The sequence below is a fragment of the Hippichthys cyanospilos genome, chromosome 5 (assembly GCF_059441005.1).
Source record: "Hippichthys cyanospilos isolate Australia breed blue-spotted pipefish chromosome 5, RoL_Hcya_1.0, whole genome shotgun sequence".
NCBI classification, from domain to species: domain Eukaryota; kingdom Metazoa; phylum Chordata; class Actinopteri; order Syngnathiformes; family Syngnathidae; genus Hippichthys; species Hippichthys cyanospilos.
Window position 1 is genome coordinate 24789986 of NC_142373.1, and position 22797 is coordinate 24812782.

Genomic DNA, 22797 nt, shown 5'->3' on the forward strand with positions numbered 1-22797 from the left:
ATAATACCTTTAAAAACATTTTTCCACTTGCTGCAAGAGCCAGTCACACTTGTGAATGTCACATGACCAAACACAGGAAACAGGTGAGCCATATTTGGTTATTATCTAAGCTTTGAACACATGGTTCTCATTTTCTTTTGACAGCAAGTTAAAAATGTGTTGCTAAAAGCAGTTGAATATGAAAAAAAAGTTCAGTTCAACAAAATATCAATCTTTTACAGCTGAAGATGTTATACATGTGAATATCTCTTTACGTTAACGCTAAAGTGACCATGAAACAGTCTAGATGGAGACAAAAGCAATGGCCCATTTTTATTATTGTAACAAAATGTGATTAGAATTATTTACAGTTGGCATAACATAAAAAAAAAAAAAAATAAGCAAACATGATTTCTTCCATCTTCTTTAAGGCACACACCTTGCCTTAATCCACATATTTGCCAAGAATGTCTCCATCACGGAAAAGGAAGTACTCCTACACGGCAGAATAAGAACAGCAAGTGTTAAAACAAAGACAAATGTAAAAGAGTTTAACTATTGAGACAAAATGGTACCATACCTTATCATCTAAAGTGACTTTAGTTCCACCGTACTCAGGTAGGAGGACCTTCTCCCCGACCTTCACACTGACAGGCTGCAAATGTCCTTTCTGCCAAGAAAAACATCAACAATTGAGTTTTCTTACACATATGAGCAAAAGCCAAGCTCCACAACCTAAAATTCATCATAGTGTTTCGACCTGGTTGACAGATCCAGGCCCGACTGCCAACACTGTGGCCTGCAGCACTTTGCCTTGAGACTTCTCAGGGAGCATGATACCACCCTTGGTCACCGTCTCCGCCGTGAAACGCTCCACCAGCACGCGGTCAAACAGTGGCAAGAATTTTCTGAAGGCCTGCGAAATCACAGAACAAAGAAAATTGAGCAACTCCATAAGGATGTTGATGTATTTTCCATATTAATCAACAGATTTATTTTTTTTTGTCCAAGACTTTACCTTCAACCTGCAATATATACTTTCATACTTTTTTTTTTGCCACACTATTTTAGGTAGTAGTCGTAGGTAGTAGTATTTGCACATGCTCGGTTTTAGTTAAAATTTCACTAAAGTTGACCACAAGGAATGATTAACACAATGGGATGGTTGGGTGGAAGTGGGTGGAGGGGGAGGCACATGACAAAAGTTAGTCAAGTGAGCTCAATGAAAGTCAGCCTGTATTCATTTGAGGTTTAGCTGGTAAGTTTACTGAAGAGACATCAATCAGCTATCTGGAAAAGTCTTTGGCAAGCATGGCAGATGTTCATGTGACATTGAGTCAAGGTCGTTTGAGGAAGGGGTGGGTGAAGGCTTTGGGTGTCACTTCATTTGAACTGCAAACAAGAAACTAGAGAAAACTCACGCTGAAAACTGTATTATTGGAATATCAAAAGCATCGTAATATTTCACAGTGCTGCACATATGACACAGAGCAGCCAGATAAGGCCATATTTTGCAAAAATGTCCTTTCTATGGTTATAATTACGTTTTCCACATCTTTGCCAGTTACCCATCTGAGGAGGATATCACACAAAAACATCCAAATAACACACACAATTACTTCATGTGTATTTTATGTGCAATTCATTTCTTTGGAAATGGCAAACGAGGTTAAGAATGGTTGCATTAAGATGGTAGTGCTTATTACCGAGCACAAATTAAGTTAACTACACGTTCGTTCTTGTGAAATTGTCACGTTTCGTTACGACGTCAACACATTTTATAATACTTATGGGTTCCTCCGTTGTATGACCTTGTTAATGCATGCTTAAATAAGGCTAACATTACAAGCTGCTGGATGCTAGCCGGCAAATGTTAGCATGCTAGATAGGAGGTTTATGCTCTACGGCAATGACATTTTTACGTGATCAATAACATATAAACACATGGCATGCAGACTTACCATGACTTAATTTGTGACGTCTGTAGGGTCGACTACGTGAGGATGCCACCTGGGGTTGTTCTCGGCAAGCGTGGATGTGACAACTTGGTCAAGGGGAATCGCTCCACGTGAGGAAACGTCCAGAATGCTTATGCGCACGCGCACTGTGCGACCTTACCATGCTGCGCAAAATGTCAGGAAATTCCAGAATCCCTCTTGCTAAATCCAAAGATTTGTATCTTTTAAAACCGAGTGTCTACTGTTACTGCATTAAGTTTGACGAGTAACAAAATAATTAACTTATAATCACCTTTTTTTTAAAATTCCTAACAAATTTCCGCATTGAGTAACATTGCACATTGTCACCTTTGACCTCAGTTTTTTTCCTCCAATAGCGCCGGAGAAATTTCTGGAAAGTCTGCCCCGGAACGAGTATTTATGTATCTAAACCTTAATTTACTAATGTAACGGGCAAACGTGTTGTTTTAATTTATCTTTTCTCATTTTTAATAATAATTTGAGTTATTTTTATTCGTAATTTGTAAGAAAATTACAATTAAAATGACTTTTAACTCGCAAGTATAAAATTATTCAGAGTTTAGGGCGTGCCGGCAAGTTACCCGGATGTGCGATAGGCCATGTGCACTTCCACCAGTCAGCCCTCACCTCCAGTCGTTATATCACCTCGTCTGGCAGACGAACCTCATCTGTAGCCGCTCTACAGCACACACAACCCAAGTAAGTGTCAAAATTCTTTCAGATATGTTTCGCTATATGTACCGTTAACAGTCATTGCAGCTACACTAGATCGTAATGAAACAATGTGTTCCGAGATTGAAAAATATGACCAGCTAGCTCCTAGCTTCCTTTGCGTGTTGCTAACAGATTTTACCACTTATCTGCAAGGACACACATACTTAAAATCTGCTTTCATGCTTACTTAAGTATTCTTAACGTAGATAATGTTACACCAAAGGGTCCTCGAATGATAATTTCGCAATTATCCCTAACGTGGTGAGCATCATGTGAAGGAAGCGTGACTTTAATTTGAAGGACTGATTATTGCCTTCCGTGGGGGACTGGAATGGTAATTGTGCTGTAGTAGTAGTGGTTTGTCAGGCATGGAGAGATGGAGAGGCATGCTTTGCGCATGCGTTCTTACTATTTGACCTTGTGACGCACGACCCTGCTCGAGAACACGTGGGGTTGGGGAAGTTAGCAATGTCACGTTCATTAATTATCTCTTACAAGTTTTCTTACAGTGCAAAAGACAGCAGACACTGCGCTCGGTAGTTATCCATGTATCTCATGGTAAAAGAAGTAATACGAAAACTGTTAATTACCTTATGTGAATTCCAAGATGAACTTCCGTTCCAAACTTCTCACATATGTTGCTAAAATACTAAGTCGCCATTCAGCTGTGTTTGTATTAAATTGTCGGTCTTCAAGTGTAATTTCATTCATTCCATTTCTGTGCCACCTATGGCCTCTGGGGTCTTTGTTGTATGATTTAGTGTAGTGGACAAATATACTTAGACAATGATTACTTACTTGTAGTTTGCATCAAGTCATGACCCGGCAAGCATGCCCCCCTCCCCTTTTTACACCCCCCCCTGCCCTTTTTTTTTTTTTTTAAATTAGTCTGCCCCCTATCACATGGCAGTGTTCATTAATATAATCGTTTTCCTTTATTTCTGCAGACATGTTTCGTCTCCCCACAATCATGAAGCAGGTGAGGCCCGTGTGCAGGACACTGGCGCCTCACCTCACACGTGCCTATGCCAAAGATGTCAAATTTGGTGCAGACGCCCGCGCCCTCATGCTCCAAGGTGTTGACCTGTTGGCTGATACTGTTGCTGTCACCATGGGGCCGAAGGTATGATGTTACTGCAAATGTAAAAAAAAAAAATAAATAAATTATTCAGATAGTTGGGTCCCATTGTTTTTAAGAAAATACAACCAATATCAATTCAAAGAGAAACAAATTGTGTATATTACAGGGCCGCACAGTCATAATTGAACAGAGCTGGGGCAGCCCGAAGGTGACTAAGGATGGCGTGACTGTAGCCAAGAGCATTGACTTAAAGGACAAGTACAAGAATATCGGTGCCAAGCTGGTGCAGGATGTGGCCAACAACACCAATGAGGAGGCAGGCGACGGCACCACCACCGCCACCGTGTTGGCGCGCGCCATTGCCAAGGAGGGCTTTGACACCATTAGCAAGGGCGCCAACCCCGTGGAGATCCGTCGCGGCGTCATGATGGCCGTTGAAACCGTCATCAATGAGCTCAAGCAGCTTTCCAAGCCAGTCACCACGCCTGAGGAGATTGCACAGGTGGGTGCTCATTAACGAGAAAATTGTTAAACTGCTTTCAACAACTTGAGAATGTTAAATGACTTTTGTGTGTGTTTTTTTTTTTAATTATTATTATTATTATTAGGTTGCCACCATCTCAGCGAATGGCGACACCGAGATTGGGAACATCATCTCAAATGCCATGAAGAAAGTCGGTCGTAAAGGTGTAATCACTGTGAAGGTCAGCAACTTTTTGCGGCGCTTTGAGAGGTTGTCAGTCTGTGGACAGTACTTGATTGCTTAACCAACTTTATTTTATTTGCATTATTTACAATCTATTGAAAATCTCTGAAGGGTCATCTAGCAAATGGTCTATGAGACTGAGAGGCAATAGCGAAAGACTAGCTGCATGAGGTGGGATGCAACCTGCATCCCAATGGTAGCTCTGGAAGGCTGTTCCCACTTCTGCAAAAAAAATCAAGCAGAAACTGTCAAAATCAAAGTATGATGAATGCAAGAATTGTAAGGATAAGGGACAAGTCTTTTTCTTTAATGATATACTCTATACAGCGCCACTGTATAAACACAGCAATCTAATAAGTATTGGATTTGTAGATAATTAAATAAGCGCAAAACCCACCTGTGTTCATCTTTTTCTTTTCATCTTTGTATGGAATAAAGTTTTGTATTCTACTGTATGAATGTTCTCTACCTAAATCTTTCAGGATGGAAAAACTCTTCATGATGAGTTGGAAGTCATTGAGGGTATGAAGTTTGATCGTGGTTACATCTCCCCATACTTCATCAACACGGCCAAAGGTAAGAAGCCCGCTTGTTGACCATCCCAACCGTGGAACAACGGAGAAGTGGTAATTGCCTTGAACGACACAGGACTGACAGTATATTCCTACTGTGCAGGACAGAAATGTGAGTTCCAGGATGCTTACCTGCTGCTCAGTGAGAAGAAAATTTCCAGCGTCCAGAGCATTGTTCCCGCCCTGGAGATCGCCAACCAGCACCGCAAGCCTCTGGTTATCGTGGCTGAGGATGTGGATGGAGAGGCCCTCAGCACCCTGGTGCTTAACAGGTCCGCATACAAAACAAAAAGAATAATTAGACTGGTATATTTTTAGCTATATTTACATGGCTGTGTTTGCAGGCTGAAGGTTGGCCTGCAGGTGGTAGCAGTCAAAGCTCCAGGCTTTGGAGACAACAGGAAAAACCAGCTGAAGGATATGGCCATCGCCACAGGGGGCACTGTAGGTCCAGTTTTCTCCATATGCAAACGGCTCACTCCTTTCAAAATAATTAATACTTGTGTGAAATGTCATATTTCAAAATTAAGCAAGAGCAAAAAACAATGCTAGTTAAAAAAAAAAAAAAGCAAACTTGGCTTCTATATGCAGGTTTCTAGCTCCTCTCGGGCCTTTGTTTTTGAATGTTGCTTCTTTTCCCCGTGCTCCCATATTCCAAAAACTAGCATACTAACTTCACAGAAGATATATAATGGTTCATAGGTTTAAGTGTGAAAAGGCAAAAAGAATAAAAGTAAGAAGCACTTTTGTTTTTGACCCTTTCGATCACAAAAGGTAAATTCTCTTAACATCTGCTTTTGAATCAGGTCCTTCTAATTGCCTGACATTGCATTGATGCCTTCCTCAGGTTTTTGGTGACGATGCTCTGGCCGTGGCTCTGGAGGACATCCAGGCACACGACTTTGGCAAGGTTGGCGAGGTGCAGATCACCAAAGACGACACGCTGCTCCTAAAAGGCGCCGGTGCGCCGGCCGACATCGAGAAGAGGGCAGCCGAGATTGTGGAGCAGCTGGAGAACACCACCAGTGACTACGAGAAGGAGAAGCTCAACGAGCGCCTGGCCAAGCTCTCTGATGGCGTGGCTGTCCTTAAGGTACGCGTGACGGTCAAGACTTACTGGTCGCCGACGGCAGAATAACGTAAGCGGGTACCACACAGATCGGCGGGACCAGTGATGTTGAGGTGAACGAGAAGAAGGACCGCGTAACAGATGCCCTGAACGCCACGCGGGCCGCTGTGGAGGAAGGCATAGTGCCCGGCGGCGGTTGTGCTCTGCTGCGTTGCATTCCCTCTTTGGATGCCATCAAACCTGCCAATGACGACCAAAAGATAGGTGAGAAAAGAGCTTACTCATGGGTGCTATCTTTTATTTGCAACCTTACATGAGGGATTTGGGGATGAAATCATCAGTCGCGTGTTTGATACATTTTATCAGACAGGAAATGCAGCAACAAATTCATTGATTGATCTAAACTCATTGAGTTTAGTTTCGACTAAAGTAGTAGTATTTTATCCACCTCTTGTGACTAGATGTAGAAAACGAAAATCCTTGTGGGGGTGTGGCATATTGTAATTCAGGTAAGTGCAATATGAGGCTAAGAGCGGAATCTGTTTAATACAAACACACTACTTGCTCCGGTGTGAAATTCTTGGAGACAACTGGGGGAAATAGCAGATGCAGATATTAATGTGTATTACCAGGCTTGTGGGGCCATACTGCATTATTATTACATTTTTTTTTTTATTTTATTTTATTTTTTTACGATCCTCAGTGTTTCCTCTGCAAACTTAAATGCCACAAATCCAGTATGCTAATGATGTGTTGATGTTTTTAACGGAGATAACTGGAAAGTTAGACAAATATAGTTTAGTACTTTGACAGGTGGGAGAAAGAAAATGCAGGCGGAAGCTGTTTGACCAAACATTATGTTGTAGTTTAGGTTTGAGTTGATGAATAGAGACTTATGCTGGTTGATGCTGGGCAGTGATGAAAGAACAACTCAACAAAATACAATTAGAAATAAACTTACATTCTACATACTTGAGGAGTTGGAAGGAGTAAAGCTTTACTCCAACTCCTTCCGAATAACTTCCAATATAGTAATAACAGATTTGAAATATTGCTATACATCTACTGTACACATATTTATAGTGTATTATTTTATTTAGAGGGATGAAATTGTGTGATAAATCTTGTTATCTGTCAGGTGTGGACATCATCAGGCGAGCCCTGCGCATCCCCGCCATGACCATCGCCAAGAACGCTGGCGTTGAGGGCTCGCTGGTGGTGGAGAAGATCCTGCAGGGGCCCGCCGACCTGGGCTATGACGCAATGCTGGGCGAGTACGTCAACATGGTGGAGAAGGGCATTATCGATCCCACCAAGGTAAGGCCTCCTTTTGGACATTGTAACTAACGCCACTGAAATGGTTTGAGCTCCAAGCGGCCTCTCTGTGCAGGTGGTACGGACGGCCCTTCTGGATGCGGCGGGCGTGGCCTCGCTGCTGTCCACCGCCGAGGCAGTCGTCACGGAGATCCCCAAGGAGGAGAAAGACATGCCGGCCGGCGGAATGGGCGGCATGGGCGGAATGGGTGGCATGGGTGGCGGCATGGGTTTCTAAAAGGCCACCGCTCCTTTGTTCCTCTGTGACTGTATAGACTAAACAAAATGGCGCCCCGAGACTCTGCAGTCACAACTCACTGAACTCGACCTACAGGAAGTTGGCACAGCAGGTGGTCAACCTTTGAACCCTTCGCCAACTTCCAGGAGGAGATGTGCTTGTTTTCCACATCAGTTAATCCACAACATGATGTAAAATACCTGGACTGTGTGTAGACTGCGGCCATTTTCTTCCCCTGCAGGAACACTCTGGCCAAGTTTACAGGAGCGGTGCTCTCTATGGGTCGGTTTAACATTGACCACCACTATTAAGTTATCTTCCTCCAACAGATGTGAGGATTTAAGAATTATCACTCAGTAATGCTAAATAGTGTTTGGCTAAGCAAAGATGACTTCCTGCAGTGGAAATCTGTCAACTTCCTGTTCATATCCTTAGACAAAGTAACATAGTAAAAAAATACAATAAAAAAAAATGGGGAAAACTAATGAAGCAGAGTGTGAAGCCAGCCAGGAATGTGTTGCTGTCATTTATATTTGTCATGACTTAATTTTTTTTTTTTTTTTATATATATGTCATTCCCCTGCTGATGATGCAGGTGAATGCTTATTTGATTTCATTAAAACAATTTTTCAAATGCTTTAGGTTTTGTTATTGAAGAGGGCCTGCAATGTAGTACTGAATGTGAAGTCAGTTTGCAAAGATTTAGGATTGATCCTAACGGTCACAGGATACAACATCATTTGTTCCAATAAATTGAAACATTACCTTCATACATTTTACCTGTAGTAACATAATAGCAGTTTTTTTTAATCTGTAACATGTACAGTAGACTTGGATCAGTGGTGGTGATTATACCTCATATCAAAATGTTTTCAATTATGAAAGTTTAATTGACAATTAGTCATTTTTATATCCTCAATGCAAATACTGTACAACAGTCACCACCAAAACTGTTCCCCCTGGAACATGTTTGCAGAGAAGCAGACTGAAATTTGTACAGCTGTATTTTAATCAGATCACTGTTACGTTGCTTGTTGCAATAGTAAGAGAACATCTTGAAGGCTTCAACTTCGACCGTCATGTTGACAGCGTGACTTCATACCAGAGGCTGGTTTATTCTTATCACTCACATTACACTACTGTTATGAAATAACTGCCAATGATTGGAGGGGAAAAAAAACAAAACAATTTTTTTTTGAAAAGTTTTATACATCATGCAATGAATACATTTTTGTTTCAAATTCTCAAAATCAGTCCCTTATTAAAAAAAAAAAAAAAACAGGCTCTCATTTTTCCCTCTTTAAAAACAACCTGATGTGATATTTACATTCAAATAAATACGTGAGCAGGTTTTATAAAGGACAATAAATATGCGAGCGGGCATACTTCCTAGTTTATTTTGCTATGTGAGTTAGAAAAATACAATTAAATAAAAATAAAGGTTTCCTGATATTGCACATAAAATACTATCAACTGTACAACAACACACATTCTAGCATTGAAATAACTATTCTCAATGGAGGTAACCATGTGAACAAGTGAAGAGTGAGAGAATAACACCTGAGCACCCTTCCTAAATTACTGTGTATCCCAAACATGACTGCTGCAGCAGAGTGGGTGGGCAACCTGCAGCTCTTAATCATTTGAGCACGTGATAAATTTGAGCATTTGATCCAGCCCACCGGGCAATTCTTCAAAACAATTTAAATGCAACCCCTGGAAGGCATGTGAAAGTCAGCTGTTGTGCCAGATGGAGCCCCCCCCCCCCTCTAAAAAGAATAACCTCACCTCAGGAATCTCCGTAAAGGCCTCTTTAAAGCAAAATGGATGCCATTCTTTTAAGGACTTGCTTCTTGAGTTATATGGCTCTGTGGTTTTCCGCTACAGTTTCGTATCTTTTGGACTATAAACTGCACCTTTTTTCCCATGATTTGATCCCTGTGGCTTATAGTCCAGTGTGACTTGTCTGCAGGTTTTGAGGGGTTTTATTCACCAGGAGACAATTTACTGGTAAAGCAAATATATGTATCTGCGTCAACTAATAAATAGAACTGAAAAGATGTGAATCAATGGCTGTGCTCAAAAAGTTATTAAAATACAGTATTAAAAATATAGAAATCTATATCTATAAATCTATCTATAGCTATAAATTGAACAAGAAAACAAAAAATACAACAACAAAAAAAACTTTCGTATACCATCTTTCTGCTTAAACATCTGACGCTACAACCTGCGGCTGACCTTGTGACAATTTTTTTTTTTTTTTTTTTTTGCTCCTGGGGTTTATACACCAGTGCAGCTTACAGTCCAGAAAATACGGTAATTGCAAAAGAGGTTTGCCTGTTGACTCCACAATATGGTACCAAAGTTGTATTTCTATCCAAATAGTACTTTCACTTTGTGAATGGCAAATGTTTATGCAGAGTTTAGTGGATGAATTTAATAACTTTGTGGGTTTAGGGGGATTGTTACGGTAATGAATCTACACGGATAACGATGGCAACTTCACATGAATATGTTCACAGAAACACACACACTCGCGCACGCGCGCACACACACACGCACGCACACACACAACAAAAACAAAAGGCACTGGCATTATCAGGTAGAACGTGGGTTGTTGCTTTCAATCACTCCTTTGCCAAAGTGTCGCTACGTATGGTGGACCTCGTGGAACATGAGCTCGCGCGGTATGGGTGTTTCGGGGCCATGGACGGTGGTGGCGCGGCGCTCGAATGCAGAAACCATCTGCTTCACCACCTCGTCAAAGAACACGTGCGCCAGCTGCGAGTGGATAAGTGAGCGAAACTCGAAGGAGATCTGGAAAACACGGCACATACATCTTTTAATGGGACATTAAAAAATAACAAAATTAAAAACTGCACCCTGTCATTACCTCTTTTTCACACTGCACGCATTTCACGCTCAAAATCAGACATTTAACTGTCACATATGAACACCTAACTGCTGTGTATTTGAAAATCAACTCACATCAAAGTCCACGGTGCAGGTCCGAGGGTAGCCAGGCAGTCCGGGACTGAAGCGCCAAATGGTCTCCAGGTGGTTGAACAGTTTGCCATCTGAGCAGGATGCCTGAAAAGACGGCACCCGCTTCATTTGTCACTTAGTCTCAGTGTTAGCAAAAAAAAAAAAAAAAAAAGAATCTTTTTGCTCCAGTAATCCAAAAACTAAATCATTTTGTTACAAGCTTTTAATAATGAAGATTAATTCTGTGCGGTATTATAAAATACAAAATAAATAGAAATGAACTGTTTCTATAAATCAACATTTTATAAAGCACCTGTTTTCATAAGCAAAGCAAACGTGTATTCTAACTTTTTGACTAGTGTTTAAGTACCTGTACAGATTACAGCATGGAACAAATCAGTGCGTACTGAAATTGAGTGGCAAATTTTTCAGAATTTTCCCCATTTGACTCAAATGTGTCATAGCGTTTTGTTATTGACAACAACATGCATGTTTTACCTGACTATTGTAGTTTGCTTTTAAGCAGTCAATAAAGTGAGTCAATAAAGGCCAATGAGACAAGTGTATCAACACCTTTGTCATTTCTTCGCTATGCCTTTCATGAGCACTGGGGGGGCGCTTTCAAGCCAAAGAAGGTGTCTGCTTTTTGGCTCCGCTGTTACACAGGCTGGCCTGTTCCGTCTCGAGCTCTTAGTGGGCTACCACGGGCTGGGAGGTGTCTGGTTTTTGGCCACAAACGCGCCGACGCGTTACTCCTGGAGTTCCAAGCGGACATTCAGAGGCACCAAGGGTACTTTTTTGAGTCAGAGAAGGCGTCCCGTCTCATGTGCATCGACAATGGCCTGTCACCTCTGTAGCTCCGGGCCGGTAACCAAGGAGCTACGCAAAGGGAGTTGGCAAAGTTGGACGCTGGAGTAGAATTCCTCCTTTGTTAGGTTAACGTGAACATGAATTGGTAAAGCACTTTAGACAACATACAATGTAGCTAAAGTGCACACCATTCACCACCATGATGAAATTGAATTTTTCATTGGAAGGACTATGATGCGTTTTTCAGCATAAGTCGGTGGTAAAATAGCCTTTGTTTGTAAAGGTTTATAAACAACCGGTAGTTAAAATAGGTGGCGAACGCCAGTCCTTGAGGGCCGGTATCTTGTATGTTTTCGGATTTCTTTGCCCGGTACACCTGATTTCAAATGATTAGCAAGCACTGCAGGTGCTGCAAAATGGTCCTAGTCATTTTAATTAGGTGTGTTTGAGAGAGAAGAAACGAAAATATACAAGATAGTTTTTGAGGCCTGGACTTTGACATCTGTGTCCTAAACAAACAAACAAACAAACAAAAATACAACACCTTGACCAGGTGGGGGCGCACTGTGGTGACAAGTGAAGTGTAATTCTCAGTCACTGGAGGGAAGCCCACAGTGAGTTTGGCTTTGCAGTATCCCGTCCGCTTAAAGATGACATCAGACTTTTTGCACCAGGGAACGAAGAGACGGTAGTTTTCCACACCAGCCACCACATCATACATTTGTTGCATGGAATACCTGAGCACAAAAAAAGTACAAATGTTTGTTTGGCATTTGGCAGGTTAACCACCCTATATCTTCTACTTAAAAGCAGTGCTGATCTCAAACCTACAGTGATGAAATACTGTCATTAACAGCCCTGGTGCAAGATTGTTTCAATTATGAAAAAAAGATTTTTACACAGTATAATTCCTAATCAGCGCAAAGCATTTTTTGTATTAGGACAACAGTGGTGGACCGTCAGGGCCAGCAAGGCCTTCTCTGCTGTCCTAACATAACCTGACATCATTATCATAACTATAAGGAGCTAAGATAATTATAATAACTCAATTTCCTTTTAAATTTATTTTTACTAAATATATATATATATTTTATATATAAAATTGTTGTCCATATTCTGTTCTTTTCGTGTCATATTATATCCATTCGGTTACGCTCCTTCCAGTGTTTGTAGATTTACGTTAGAGTTTTTAGTCAATTAGAATTCAGCTAACTTGTGTCGCCAGGCTGTATGAAATCTGCCTGCAATCAGACCCATTGGAGGGCATTCACACTTGATGGTTGCGTGCTTCTGAGCACTGTGCAAAGACATATGTGCAGTGAGCAAAGGCATATGTGAACGGGCCCATATAGTTAATAGCCAGCTGCAAAAGCCAATCCAGTTATAAGTTGGTAAGCGAGAAGCCTCACGTTGAACGTGCCGTGATTGGATCTCCCTACAGGGAGGGGGTTCTGTGTTATCAACAGTTTTTAACGTTGGAAGTTGTTAAATAAAGTTATTTAAAAAAAAAAAACTGTTGCTCGACAACGTTACACCATGTTGCTTGGCTGATGTGAATTCAAGACCTAGCAAACAGCAAATCCAGACCCATGGACATTTAGCAGAAAAATCAATTCTACCCGCTTTTTTTTTTCTAACCCACAATGGCTGAGGAAGAGCAAAATGTAAATTGGACAGATGCCACTTTTAGCATCGGCCTCCGTGTCAATGGAAAAGGATTCATTACTGGAAATGAAACGTGCAGACATACTCTACAAGCAAGTCATTGAAGTCTTTCTGAGGAAAGAAAGAAGAATGGATTTTGTATTGAAATAAGTGGGGGACAGCTGTTTTAGTGAGTCAAGCATTTGATTTATTTATATTTTTATTTTCAATGTTTTTGTAATTTTATTTCATTCAGATTCAATTACTAGTAAAGAAATAAACTGATGTTCTTATATTAAACTGCAATTTGTAATTTAACGGACAATCTTGTTAAAGCTTGCCTGCTCTTGGTGGACTTCATAAAACTTTGTGGACAAATAATTTTAAATTATTATTATTTGTTTGTTTTTTTAAGTATTTTATTTTTCAATTTTTCTGCATAACAGGTGAACAAAGTAAACACAGCAACGGAAAGAAATAGAAAATACAAAAACAAAAAAATAAATAAAAAGAAACAACAAACGTTACCGCAAAAACACAAACTATGGAGCTGCCAAGTAAAATAAATGGATTGTGCGTGGGTATAGTAACATTTTACCACAAGGGCATTAAGCTGAACATATGTTGCAATTATTAATTATTTTAAGATATCACAGTGTCATGTATAATGATAAGTTTTAACTGCTGATGAGGGTGTATTGGTGTTTAAAAGCTCCGTAAACTAGCCTGTGTAGCCCAGTAATGCGTATGTGTGTTTCTGAGGGGTATTTATTCGAGTCGAATCACTGAAGGTGTAAATGTGAAACGTACGGACCGCCTCTGTATGACGCATAACGTTTTGCACTATAACACAATTTAGCAATAAGTTGATTCCAGTTAATTTTGCTTAATTTAGGAACAAAAATGCGCTGTTCCTGAGGACCAATGTTAAACATTGACTTTACACATGTAGAGCAAAGAAACTGGATTTATGCTGTATTGTAGACAGTTTTACACTGAATTATTCCAAATAGTATTGTAACTTTAAGCAATGTAAGTAATGGAACTTTGAGTACCCAGTTCATTTGAGTGTTGTGGCACAATGGTGGCACAGAAGCGCTGCCTTGTGTTTCCTGCACTCAAGTTATGTAACTGCCACACAGATTCACAGAAGGACTGAAATGCAAGACGGCGACACGGACTCACCCCCTTCAAATTATTTGTCATTATTACATAACAGCAGGCATTGCACAGAGAATGTTGCCTGTGATACTGGACACAAACACGTCTTGTAAACACACAAATTAGGGATAAATAAGAAGGCATGTGTATATACATCTGTGACATTATCAATGGGTACCAAAAAACTATTTTCAGGCTTTCTCATTTATCTTAACTTTCCATTTCTACCATGGCCTGTAAAAAAAGCACACATTGAAAGCATGAAAAAATGGTGTCCTAAATATTCATTTTATTGCTAAACAGACTAAAAAAATATATCTAGAATGGCCACAAGTGAATAACAGTTTAAATGTCCCAGGTAGACAAACCCAGAAAAGCTATACCTACCCAATGATGCGCCTTTCAGCGTATTCCCTTCTTTTGGAGAAAGTGTTGGCAATGTTGAAGAAGGCACGGGTGGAAAGAACGGCGCCATGGCCAGGCATGACGGCGCCCAGCAAGGGAGGCAAACGCTTCATCAGGATTCCATATGATGGTAGGAATCTGCCGGACACACAACAGAGACAATAATAAACAGTATGTATATGTAAGGGTTACCACTACCTTGGCCCACTTCTAGTGCTGACATAACACAGAGAAAGTGAGACCTAGGAATCTACATGCATTTAGGAAGGCACAAAAGTGAAGGCAAACAAACAATTTGTAGCCTAGATTCTTATTGAGAAATACGACACGTGAAAGAAGTAGTGACAAATATCAATTTAACAACTCAGCAAATTGTTGCCAAGGTACAAAAGTTAAAGGAAGGCAGACAAATTGATGTGCTAACCTTGTTTTGTTATATTCACAGAGTATTTGAGGTATTGTGACAATTATGATCAGTCGCAGACCAAAATGTTCAGTCTTGTAGAGGAAAGATTGTAATTTAGAACGTTTTTTATAAAAATAAATACATAAATAAAAGCTGTCATTGTGGCTCCCTCTCCTCCAGTTTACAAACGGTTTTGACTATACATTGAACATAAACACTTAAAAAAAAAGATTAAAGTAATCACGAGACCATTTTTGTGTAGATGTTCCCTATTTGACCTTAATCAATGTCTGCTGAGGCCCATTAAGGCAGTCAACCTGATAAACCAGGCTGGAACTATTTAATCTTCAGCTGTTTTATCATAAAATCATCAATGTAAAGTAACCGAAATTCCACATTGAACCAAAATACAAAAATGTATTGCTAATGTACGGCTAATTATATACAGCATTGCTGCTTTGATTTGATATATGGTTCATGGAAGCTCCCATTCTGTCATCCAGTAAAACATGTGACAGCATTCCAGGTAAAAAAGGTCAGGGACGCAAGTGGTGGAGTGCTAACGACGTCAATGCAAATATTTCTGTTTGGTTTTGTGAGGCAAACAACATCCATACGGAGTAGACTATGCTCACTTTATTTTCTAGGGTCGTTTCCACTAGTCAGTTTGAACTCGTTTCTAATGTAAAGTATCTCAATTCCTACTTTTACTGTACCCTTGAACTGCTTGCAGTGGTACATTTGTAATGGATAGCTTTGCGATGAGCAGGTGTATACAGTACTAGACATGATAGTATACTGACTTAAGAAAACAATAAAAAGACCATGTTCTTTAATGAGTCGTAAAATCTGGCTCGACGTGTCGGGAAGCTTAATATGGGTGTCAGTGAGCAAAAACAAAACCTGTTCTGTGCCTGTCGGAATGAAGCGACCGGCCATTCCTGCTCAATCCTGACTGGTTGAAATGTGATACACTCACCGTGTGACCAACTCCGACGGTCAATGCAAGTGCAACCTCAGAATAGAAGGCCATCCAACATAGGACAAAAACCACAGCCACATAGACGTGAAATTAACACTTGAAAGCACAAACCTTCATTTCTGTCGGCAGTGATGTGGGAGCTATCACCATGTGAACTTGTGGGGGACTCCATACGTTCACTGGCATTTACATAAATACAAACCACTTCGCACCCTGCATTAATCATCACTGGAGATGATATCCGATATTCGTCTCAACTCATTTGAATTTAATGACCAACTAAAATTGTCATGCAAAGGCTTTTGAGAAAGCATTAGTAACTTGCAAGTGTTTGAAATTTGAAACAAATTTTCCCTTTACAGGGCTCAATCAAGTGTAGCCAAAATTGTGTGCGCTGGAGAATTTTTTTTTTCCTGATCGTGTGGTGCGAGTACATGTTTTAAATTAGTATGGACAATCGTGGTGACAGCATTTATATATTTATTTATGTTTGCTCAGAGGAAAAACAAGCCAATGAAGACACAACATCACTACTTTACATGCCATCAGCATGCTATGAAGGCTAACTTCAAAAAAAACAAACCTAACTTCACAGCAGTAGTTATAGTAGGCTTTTATTTCGAAGTTAGCCTTTACACCTATGGTGGCGGAACAGCTAGCTTGACTCATCCTCGCAACTGCTCTCAAATCATGTTGCTACCAACACCAATATTAAAAAATATCAGCCAATCGCTGATTAGGGATGCTTAAAAAACCATTAGTCAATTACGCAGTCATTGTATGACACAGCACAATTCTCCAGCATTAGCACTAGCTGCTACTGTAATCAGATGGTGGATTCAAATGCAGTAGGACATTTCAAACCCAGTCCTTGCAACTACACTCACATCATAGCACTACCAGCATCAATGTGTTAAATGTTAATAACGGCAATCTTTAAACACTGTGAACTTTCTATAAATCTATAAAAGCTGACACACGTCAAAATGAATTTTGGGGGTGAAATGTCTTTGATATTTTACTTGATTACAACAAATGGTCCATTTCATCACTTACGTTTACAAAACCTGATCAAACAACTCGGCTTCTGATTTCCTTTCTAGTTGTTGTTATATCAATGAAAAATAAGAAACCTGCCTTTGGTATAACAAAAAAAACAAAACACAAAAGCACTGCAGTTTTATTTTATTTTCCTCAGTCATCTGAGCATTAATGAGTTTCTACTTGGACCCTGTAATGTGGTCATGTAACTCTGGTTGGGAAACACTGCATTGTAGGACATACAATCGCACTAGAACAGCTTGCCCCTCTGTGTTGAACTAACTAATTTTCCCATAAAAGCAAATCTTTTTTTCTTCAATGTCTTTTTTTTAAAGTTATAGAAAATAATTGACCTGTTTTGTCGGGTGCTGCTTATTACAGAGAGTTCTTGTTAGTCAAATATTTTGCTATGTACATATCTTGAGTCAATGTAAATCTTTAAGTCATATGAAATTACGGTATTTAAATCGAAATGATTATAAATCATCAAATAGGGTCATGCTAGAAAGTGTGCAAACAAATCTTGTACGATGGGACCGACTGAAAAAGTTGTTAGCACCAGTACTAGTTAAGGTAGGGCCACTTTTTAGTAACAGAATATAGTCTTATCACCATAACATTTATGAGCCGTACCAACAATGTCATAACTTACATTTTAATACTAACAGGCCACCAGAGTGTAGAAATAATTCAACCAGTGTTATAGCAATAAACCCCTGTTTGGACATTCCTATAAACTATGAAAAATTGCGTAAAAATAAGTTAACTGCAGATATTGTGTGGGGAATGCTAAAACTAGAGATATTCACGCTTTGATACAATTAGATTCAAGGATGTTAAAAAAAATTGAAATTCAACAATTAGAATCAGTGTGATTATTATTTAATTCTGTATGGTACAGCTGTAAATTTAGTCATGTTCAAAAATATTCAATAAGATTACAAAGTCTTAGCTTTTCAAGGCAATTAAATAAGAAAAAAAAAAACATGTGCTACGCCTAACCTAACCTATTTACAGTGTATATGTCGTATACGTCTTTGATAAAAGATGGGAAATCCGTCCGTCTCACAGTTAAGGGACCCAAATTCAATTCCAGCTGGTACAGCCTTCCTGTGTGGAGTTTGCATGCTCTCCCCAAGCCTGCCGGGGTTCTCTCCGTGCACCCCGACTTTCTCCTACGTTCTGAAAACTTGCACGCCAGGTGTAATGGATACACTAAATTGTTCTTAGGTGTGATTGGGTCCGTGAATGGTTGTTCTTGCATGGCAAATAGACGTGTCGTGTCGGTGCCATGGATACTCCTCGGATGTCGGACTACTGCAGAACACATATTTACTTAAATTATTAAATATTAAACCTTATACAATAACTGTACTGTTATGCCTTCCCTTCCAATCCCATCCATTTGGCTGTAGTCTCACGGAGAGCCGCGATTATATTAGTGATGCCCGGAAGTCTAATTAGAAGTGAAACTTGTAGCTGACCAGATATTTAGTACAAAAGAAATCCAGATAAGAGATTTATAAAGCTGCGGTGCAGCGTTGTTTTTTCCTCCTCTCCCTTCACACCTATCTAAAAGTGTGTCTGAGTTTCATGATGGAGATGAGCACTCCTACAAGACACGTGATTGATTCCGGGTGCGACCATCGACCAATCAGGGCAGGAGTAGACAACTCCGGGACGGGAGTAGATTACAACTAAAGCATTATTTTACTATGGCCTAATTTTAGTTTAATATTATTTTCTCATCTTACTTTCACGTCATGTTTAGAGTTGCATTTTCACTGATTTTACTTTAATCAAATTTTAAGGATATAACAATCCAAGGACTTTTTTACCAACACAAATGTCCACGTCACAGCATATGATACCCAAGGTATCATATGGATAAACTTTAAACTATGAATGTGTGCAAAAAGTGCAAGCTATCAATGGTGTGGATTAAAGTCCAAGAGGCTTTAATTTCACTTGAGATCATTTTGTACTTGAAATAAAGAAGCGAGAGTTCGAGTTGACAAATTTCGACGGGGAGTGATGAATGGATATTAGGCTGATATGTAAATTTAGGATTATTGAATAAATAGTTGGAGAATTAGTTTTGAAGTCAACGATTTCTCTGGAAATCTACCTCAATCAGACATTTTTGTTATTATTATTGTTTCGATAATCGTTCAGCCCTTGTTGTTCATTAATTATGAAAGCAACCAAAAAGTCCGCTTATGCGAAACACAAAAGTAACAAGTTACTCTTAATCTACGGTGCTTTTCCTACTATTAAAACGCTGGTTGATACATTACAACAAGATACTCTGCAAATATGCACAACCCTTGGCATGAGATCGTGACAACCGATCACAGAACTGATACGAAATGAGCAAATGGAGTTAAGTTGGCGAAAACATCATTACTGTGAATTCTGGACTCAGTCCAAACATTATGCAATTCGATAAATCTAAGAATTAACACAAAGTTAACAATAAAGCAAAAGGTTGATTGGTTGGAAGAAAGCCCAATTTCTTTTAGTTAACTGGAGGCAAACTGGGTCAGACGAAGGAAATGCTAGCGTTTCGATCGCGTTCAAACACGCATACAGCCAGTTAAAACCGGTTAAGTTGTACGACTACCAAGAACACGCACTTACTTGACAGCGCTCCTGGAGCGAACATCCCGGTTGGACACGGACGGCAACGGCTTCACACAAGCGGCGATTTTTTGCAAACTTCGTGCTCCTCTCGCCATCTTCCCCCACGTAGCAGGTTTGTTCCTTCCCAGCTGATACTTACTAAGAGGAGAGGCCCACACACAGGCCGCGCCTCCTATGACTTACTCCGAATACCCATTGGTCAGTTCAATCACGTTGATAGACTATAATTGGTTACTTGTGGTGTACGTCATCGAAGGGAAAAAATACACTGCACTGTCACGAGATGCTGGCTGGGTTTGTTTCTTGTAACGTAATCACTCATTCAAGTGCGATGGACTTTTAACCTTTTTGGCCCCTGCATTGATGTAATCAATGACATATTTGTGATGTGGCGAACTATTGTTGATGAAAAACGATTGTGGTGGTAGCTCCAATTTTTGATCTATTACAGGAATGACCAGTTTACCACCAATATGTAAATGTGTTCTATCAAATCAACATTATTTTTTTCGGTATAAACATAGGTCTAGGAATCACTATTTATATTACATGGGGAGCGCTGCTCAGATGGAGGCAGTCATGTTTCTTTAGCTATGGAAAGCGAAGGAGGAAAACCTTCGCCAATGTAATTCAGATCAGATTTTGGATGAAGGTTTGGGTCTTGTGTGCAACCAAGCGAGTTTATGGTCTGTATGTCAATCACAAAAAAAATCTGGAAAACAAGAGAAAATAGTAGGTTTGTATTCCAATCATAAATTAAAGGAGACATAAGGGGGGGGGGGGGGGGGGGGGCAACACACAAAGATTGATTTGGGAGTTAGGATGACTTGTTATTCTATGCATTTGAGTTCACCCACGAAAGATAAAAAAAATTTCAGGAAAGACATCACCACACAAATAAAATGTACCTTTGAAAGAACAGCCAAAAAGAGCAGCTATGGATTCCTTGTATCACGGAAGGCCCACTGCATGCGCCGTGTTGTTGCTTGTTGTTAATCCTTGTTTGCCTGCATTCTACTTGTCTTTGCATTTAGAAAAGTGTGGAAGTGTTGGATTTTTGCCATGGAGTCTGTGCTGTGATGCGCTTGTGTCATTTGTCATGTGTCGGTGCCGATGGATTTCCTACCTCCAGATGTTGGCCTCTTTATATGTCCACAGGGGTAACTAACCAGTGTTGACATATTTCGTCAAGTAGATTTCGCCCTATTGTACACTGAAACTAATGGTGAATTGTATTTGTATTCACTTGCTCGCTTGGAATTTGCTTCCAACGTATGGTCTCTCTGAGACACCGTAGTACACGTGCTGCATTCATGTAACACCAGTAAACATCAATTCTTAACTCTACGCAATGCAGCTTTAAAATAGCAAAATACTTGCTCATAATATATTCCACCATTTTTGCTAATCATTTTTTCTGTGTTGGCTTGGTGGGAGAAATTTTAGCATGTCTGCCAGATAATGCGGAAATTGCGGTTTCGATTCCAGTTATGGCCTTCCTGTGTGGTGTTTGTATGTTCTCACTATGCCTGTGTAGATTTTCTTTGGGTCGTTCAGTTTCCTCCCACATTCTATGGATTGTGTGCCCTGTGATTCACTGGCAATGAGTTCAGGGTGTGCCCCACTTGCTGTCCAAAGACAGCTTGGATAGGCACCAGCAAGCCTGGAACAAGCTGTTAAGAAAATGGATGGATGGAATTTTCAATGTACTGTATGTATAAAACACAGCTGTCAAACTCCAGTCTTCAAGTGCCCGTATTATGCTGCTTTTTTTTCTCTGTTTCTTGCTCCACCACACCTGATTCAAATGACTAGGATCATTTTCAAGCTCTTGTCGAGCTTGTTAATGAGCTGTTTGAATGAGGTGTGTTGGAGAAAGAAATATCGAAAACATGCAGCACACTTGACATCAAGGACTCGAGTTTGATATCTATGGCCACTCATACCTAACACAACAACTCAAAACTGCTGAAGAATGCAACTATAAAAGCATTCGTTTTTGTTTTGTTTTTTACAGTTTTTTTTACATTGTTCTAAAAAAACAAAAGACAAAATAAAAAAAGAAAATAATAAAAAAACAACTCACTCAAAATTAGATTATTAATGTCTAATGTTTTTCTGGCAAATCATTCCAAAGTCATACTCGGCCTACGTGCCGGCACGATGGAAGACCTGTCATCAACTTGTTAGTATGTCTGCCTCACAGTTCATAGGTCCCGGGTTCAATTCCAGCTTGCCCCGGCCTTCTTGTGTGGAGTTTGCATGTTCTTTCCCGTGCTCGGATGGGTCTTCTCTGGCACTCCTACCATATTCCAAAAACATGCATGTAAGATGAATAGGATCCTCCAAATTTCCCTTAGGTGTGATTGTGAGTGTTAATGGTTGTTTCTAGGTGCCCTACGATTGACTGGCAACCAGTCCAGGGTGCCCCCTGATTTCTGCCTCAAGGCGGCTGGGATAGGCACCAGCAAGCAAAATGGATGGAGATTAGACCTACTCACGTTGTATAGGATAACATAAGACCCAGTGCAAGCACAACTTAATGCCCTGTATATAAGAAAAGCCTTGCTATTTTTAGTTCTTGCTGCTTACCGGCACGAAGTACATTGATTGGCTGAAAGTGGTCATGATTTTCATCGGGCCATCTTGCATGCCATCGCTAGCTGTTGCTGGCACTTAATCCCACTGTTTTTATGAGTCTTTCATGATTTAATCACTTAAAAAGGAATACAGCACTGTACTATGACCAATGGTCACATGTGGGTCTGTCAGGAGTCAGGTTAGGGTTAGGTGGCCAAAGCATGAGGCGCTATAGATTCCCTCATGACCCCAAGAGATGGGCAGAGAAAGTGTTTCCCGATGAAAGCTGGAAACCACATGACAAATATTATCTTTGTCATGTAAGTTTGTTGTCGTGTACATCTTTGTCATTAACAATGAATTAAAATTGAGACATAAGCCACATAGTAGGAATGAGTTAAGCGATAGTTTGACTCCTTTTGAATATGGTGCTGACGCAACTTAATCCATTTAAGCCCACATTTTTCCTGGAAGTGAAAACATCC

At 40.1% G+C, this 22797-nt stretch overlaps 3 protein-coding genes across 3 annotated transcripts; 1 reads left to right on the forward strand and 2 right to left on the reverse strand.

The window, feature by feature from the left end:
* Window positions 1-299: 299 nt before the first annotated feature.
* On the reverse strand, window positions 300-2097 carry LOC148424081 (10 kDa heat shock protein, mitochondrial). The gene is made up of 4 exons (XM_088415403.1): window positions 1941-2097; window positions 740-895; window positions 560-649; window positions 300-475 (listed from the first exon to the last, which is right to left on the reverse strand). Exons 1-4 carry the CDS (start codon window positions 1941-1943, stop codon window positions 425-427), a joined length of 300 nt encoding a protein of 99 aa, XP_088271529.1. The 5' UTR covers window positions 1944-2097; the 3' UTR covers window positions 300-424.
* A 427-nt stretch (window positions 2098-2524) lies between these two features.
* On the forward strand, window positions 2525-8289 carry LOC148424082 (60 kDa heat shock protein, mitochondrial). The gene is made up of 11 exons (XM_088414986.1): window positions 2525-2657; window positions 3620-3795; window positions 3920-4255; window positions 4362-4457; window positions 4942-5035; window positions 5135-5303; window positions 5376-5475; window positions 5879-6124; window positions 6190-6364; window positions 7239-7417; window positions 7491-8289. The coding sequence occupies exons 2-11, from the start codon at window positions 3622-3624 to the stop codon at window positions 7650-7652; spliced, it is 1731 nt and encodes a 576-aa protein (XP_088271112.1). The 5' UTR covers window positions 2525-2657; window positions 3620-3621; the 3' UTR covers window positions 7653-8289.
* Window positions 8290-9023: 734 nt separating this feature from the next.
* On the reverse strand, window positions 9024-19863 carry LOC148424083 (coenzyme Q-binding protein COQ10 homolog B, mitochondrial-like). The gene is made up of 5 exons (XM_088414987.1): window positions 19730-19863; window positions 14643-14798; window positions 11995-12187; window positions 10644-10745; window positions 9024-10472 (listed from the first exon to the last, which is right to left on the reverse strand). The coding sequence occupies exons 1-5, from the start codon at window positions 19825-19827 to the stop codon at window positions 10305-10307; spliced, it is 717 nt and encodes a 238-aa protein (XP_088271113.1). The 5' UTR covers window positions 19828-19863; the 3' UTR covers window positions 9024-10304.
* Window positions 19864-22797: the final 2934 nt, after the last annotated feature.

Bases quoted from the DNA above. Each gene is read 5' to 3' on its own strand.
- LOC148424081 (XM_088415403.1), bottom strand. The intron at 650-739 runs GTCGAAACACTA...TTTTCTTGGCAG, and splicing joins GGCCTGGATCTGTCAACCAG to AAAGGACATTTGCAGCCTGT. The intron at 476-559 runs GTATGGTACCAT...TCTGCCGTGTAG, and splicing joins AAGTCACTTTAGATGATAAG to GAGTACTTCCTTTTCCGTGA.
- LOC148424082 (XM_088414986.1), top strand. From the start codon at position 3,622: ATGTTTCGTCTCCCCACAATCATGAAGCAGGTGAGGCCCGTGTGCAGG. The intron at 4,458-4,941 runs GTCAGCAACTTT...TAAATCTTTCAG, and splicing joins AAGGTGTAATCACTGTGAAG to GATGGAAAAACTCTTCATGA. The intron at 5,036-5,134 runs GTAAGAAGCCCG...CCTACTGTGCAG, and splicing joins CTTCATCAACACGGCCAAAG to GACAGAAATGTGAGTTCCAG.
- LOC148424083 (XM_088414987.1), bottom strand. From the start codon at position 19,827: ATGGCGAGAGGAGCACGAAGTTTGCAAAAAATCGCCGCTTGTGTGAAG. The intron at 14,799-19,729 runs GTAAGTGCGTGT...TGTGTCCGGCAG, and splicing joins CGCTCCAGGAGCGCTGTCAA to ATTCCTACCATCATATGGAA. The intron at 10,746-11,994 runs GTGTTGTATTTT...CCGTCTTTTCAG, and splicing joins TGCGCCCCCACCTGGTCAAG to GCATCCTGCTCAGATGGCAA.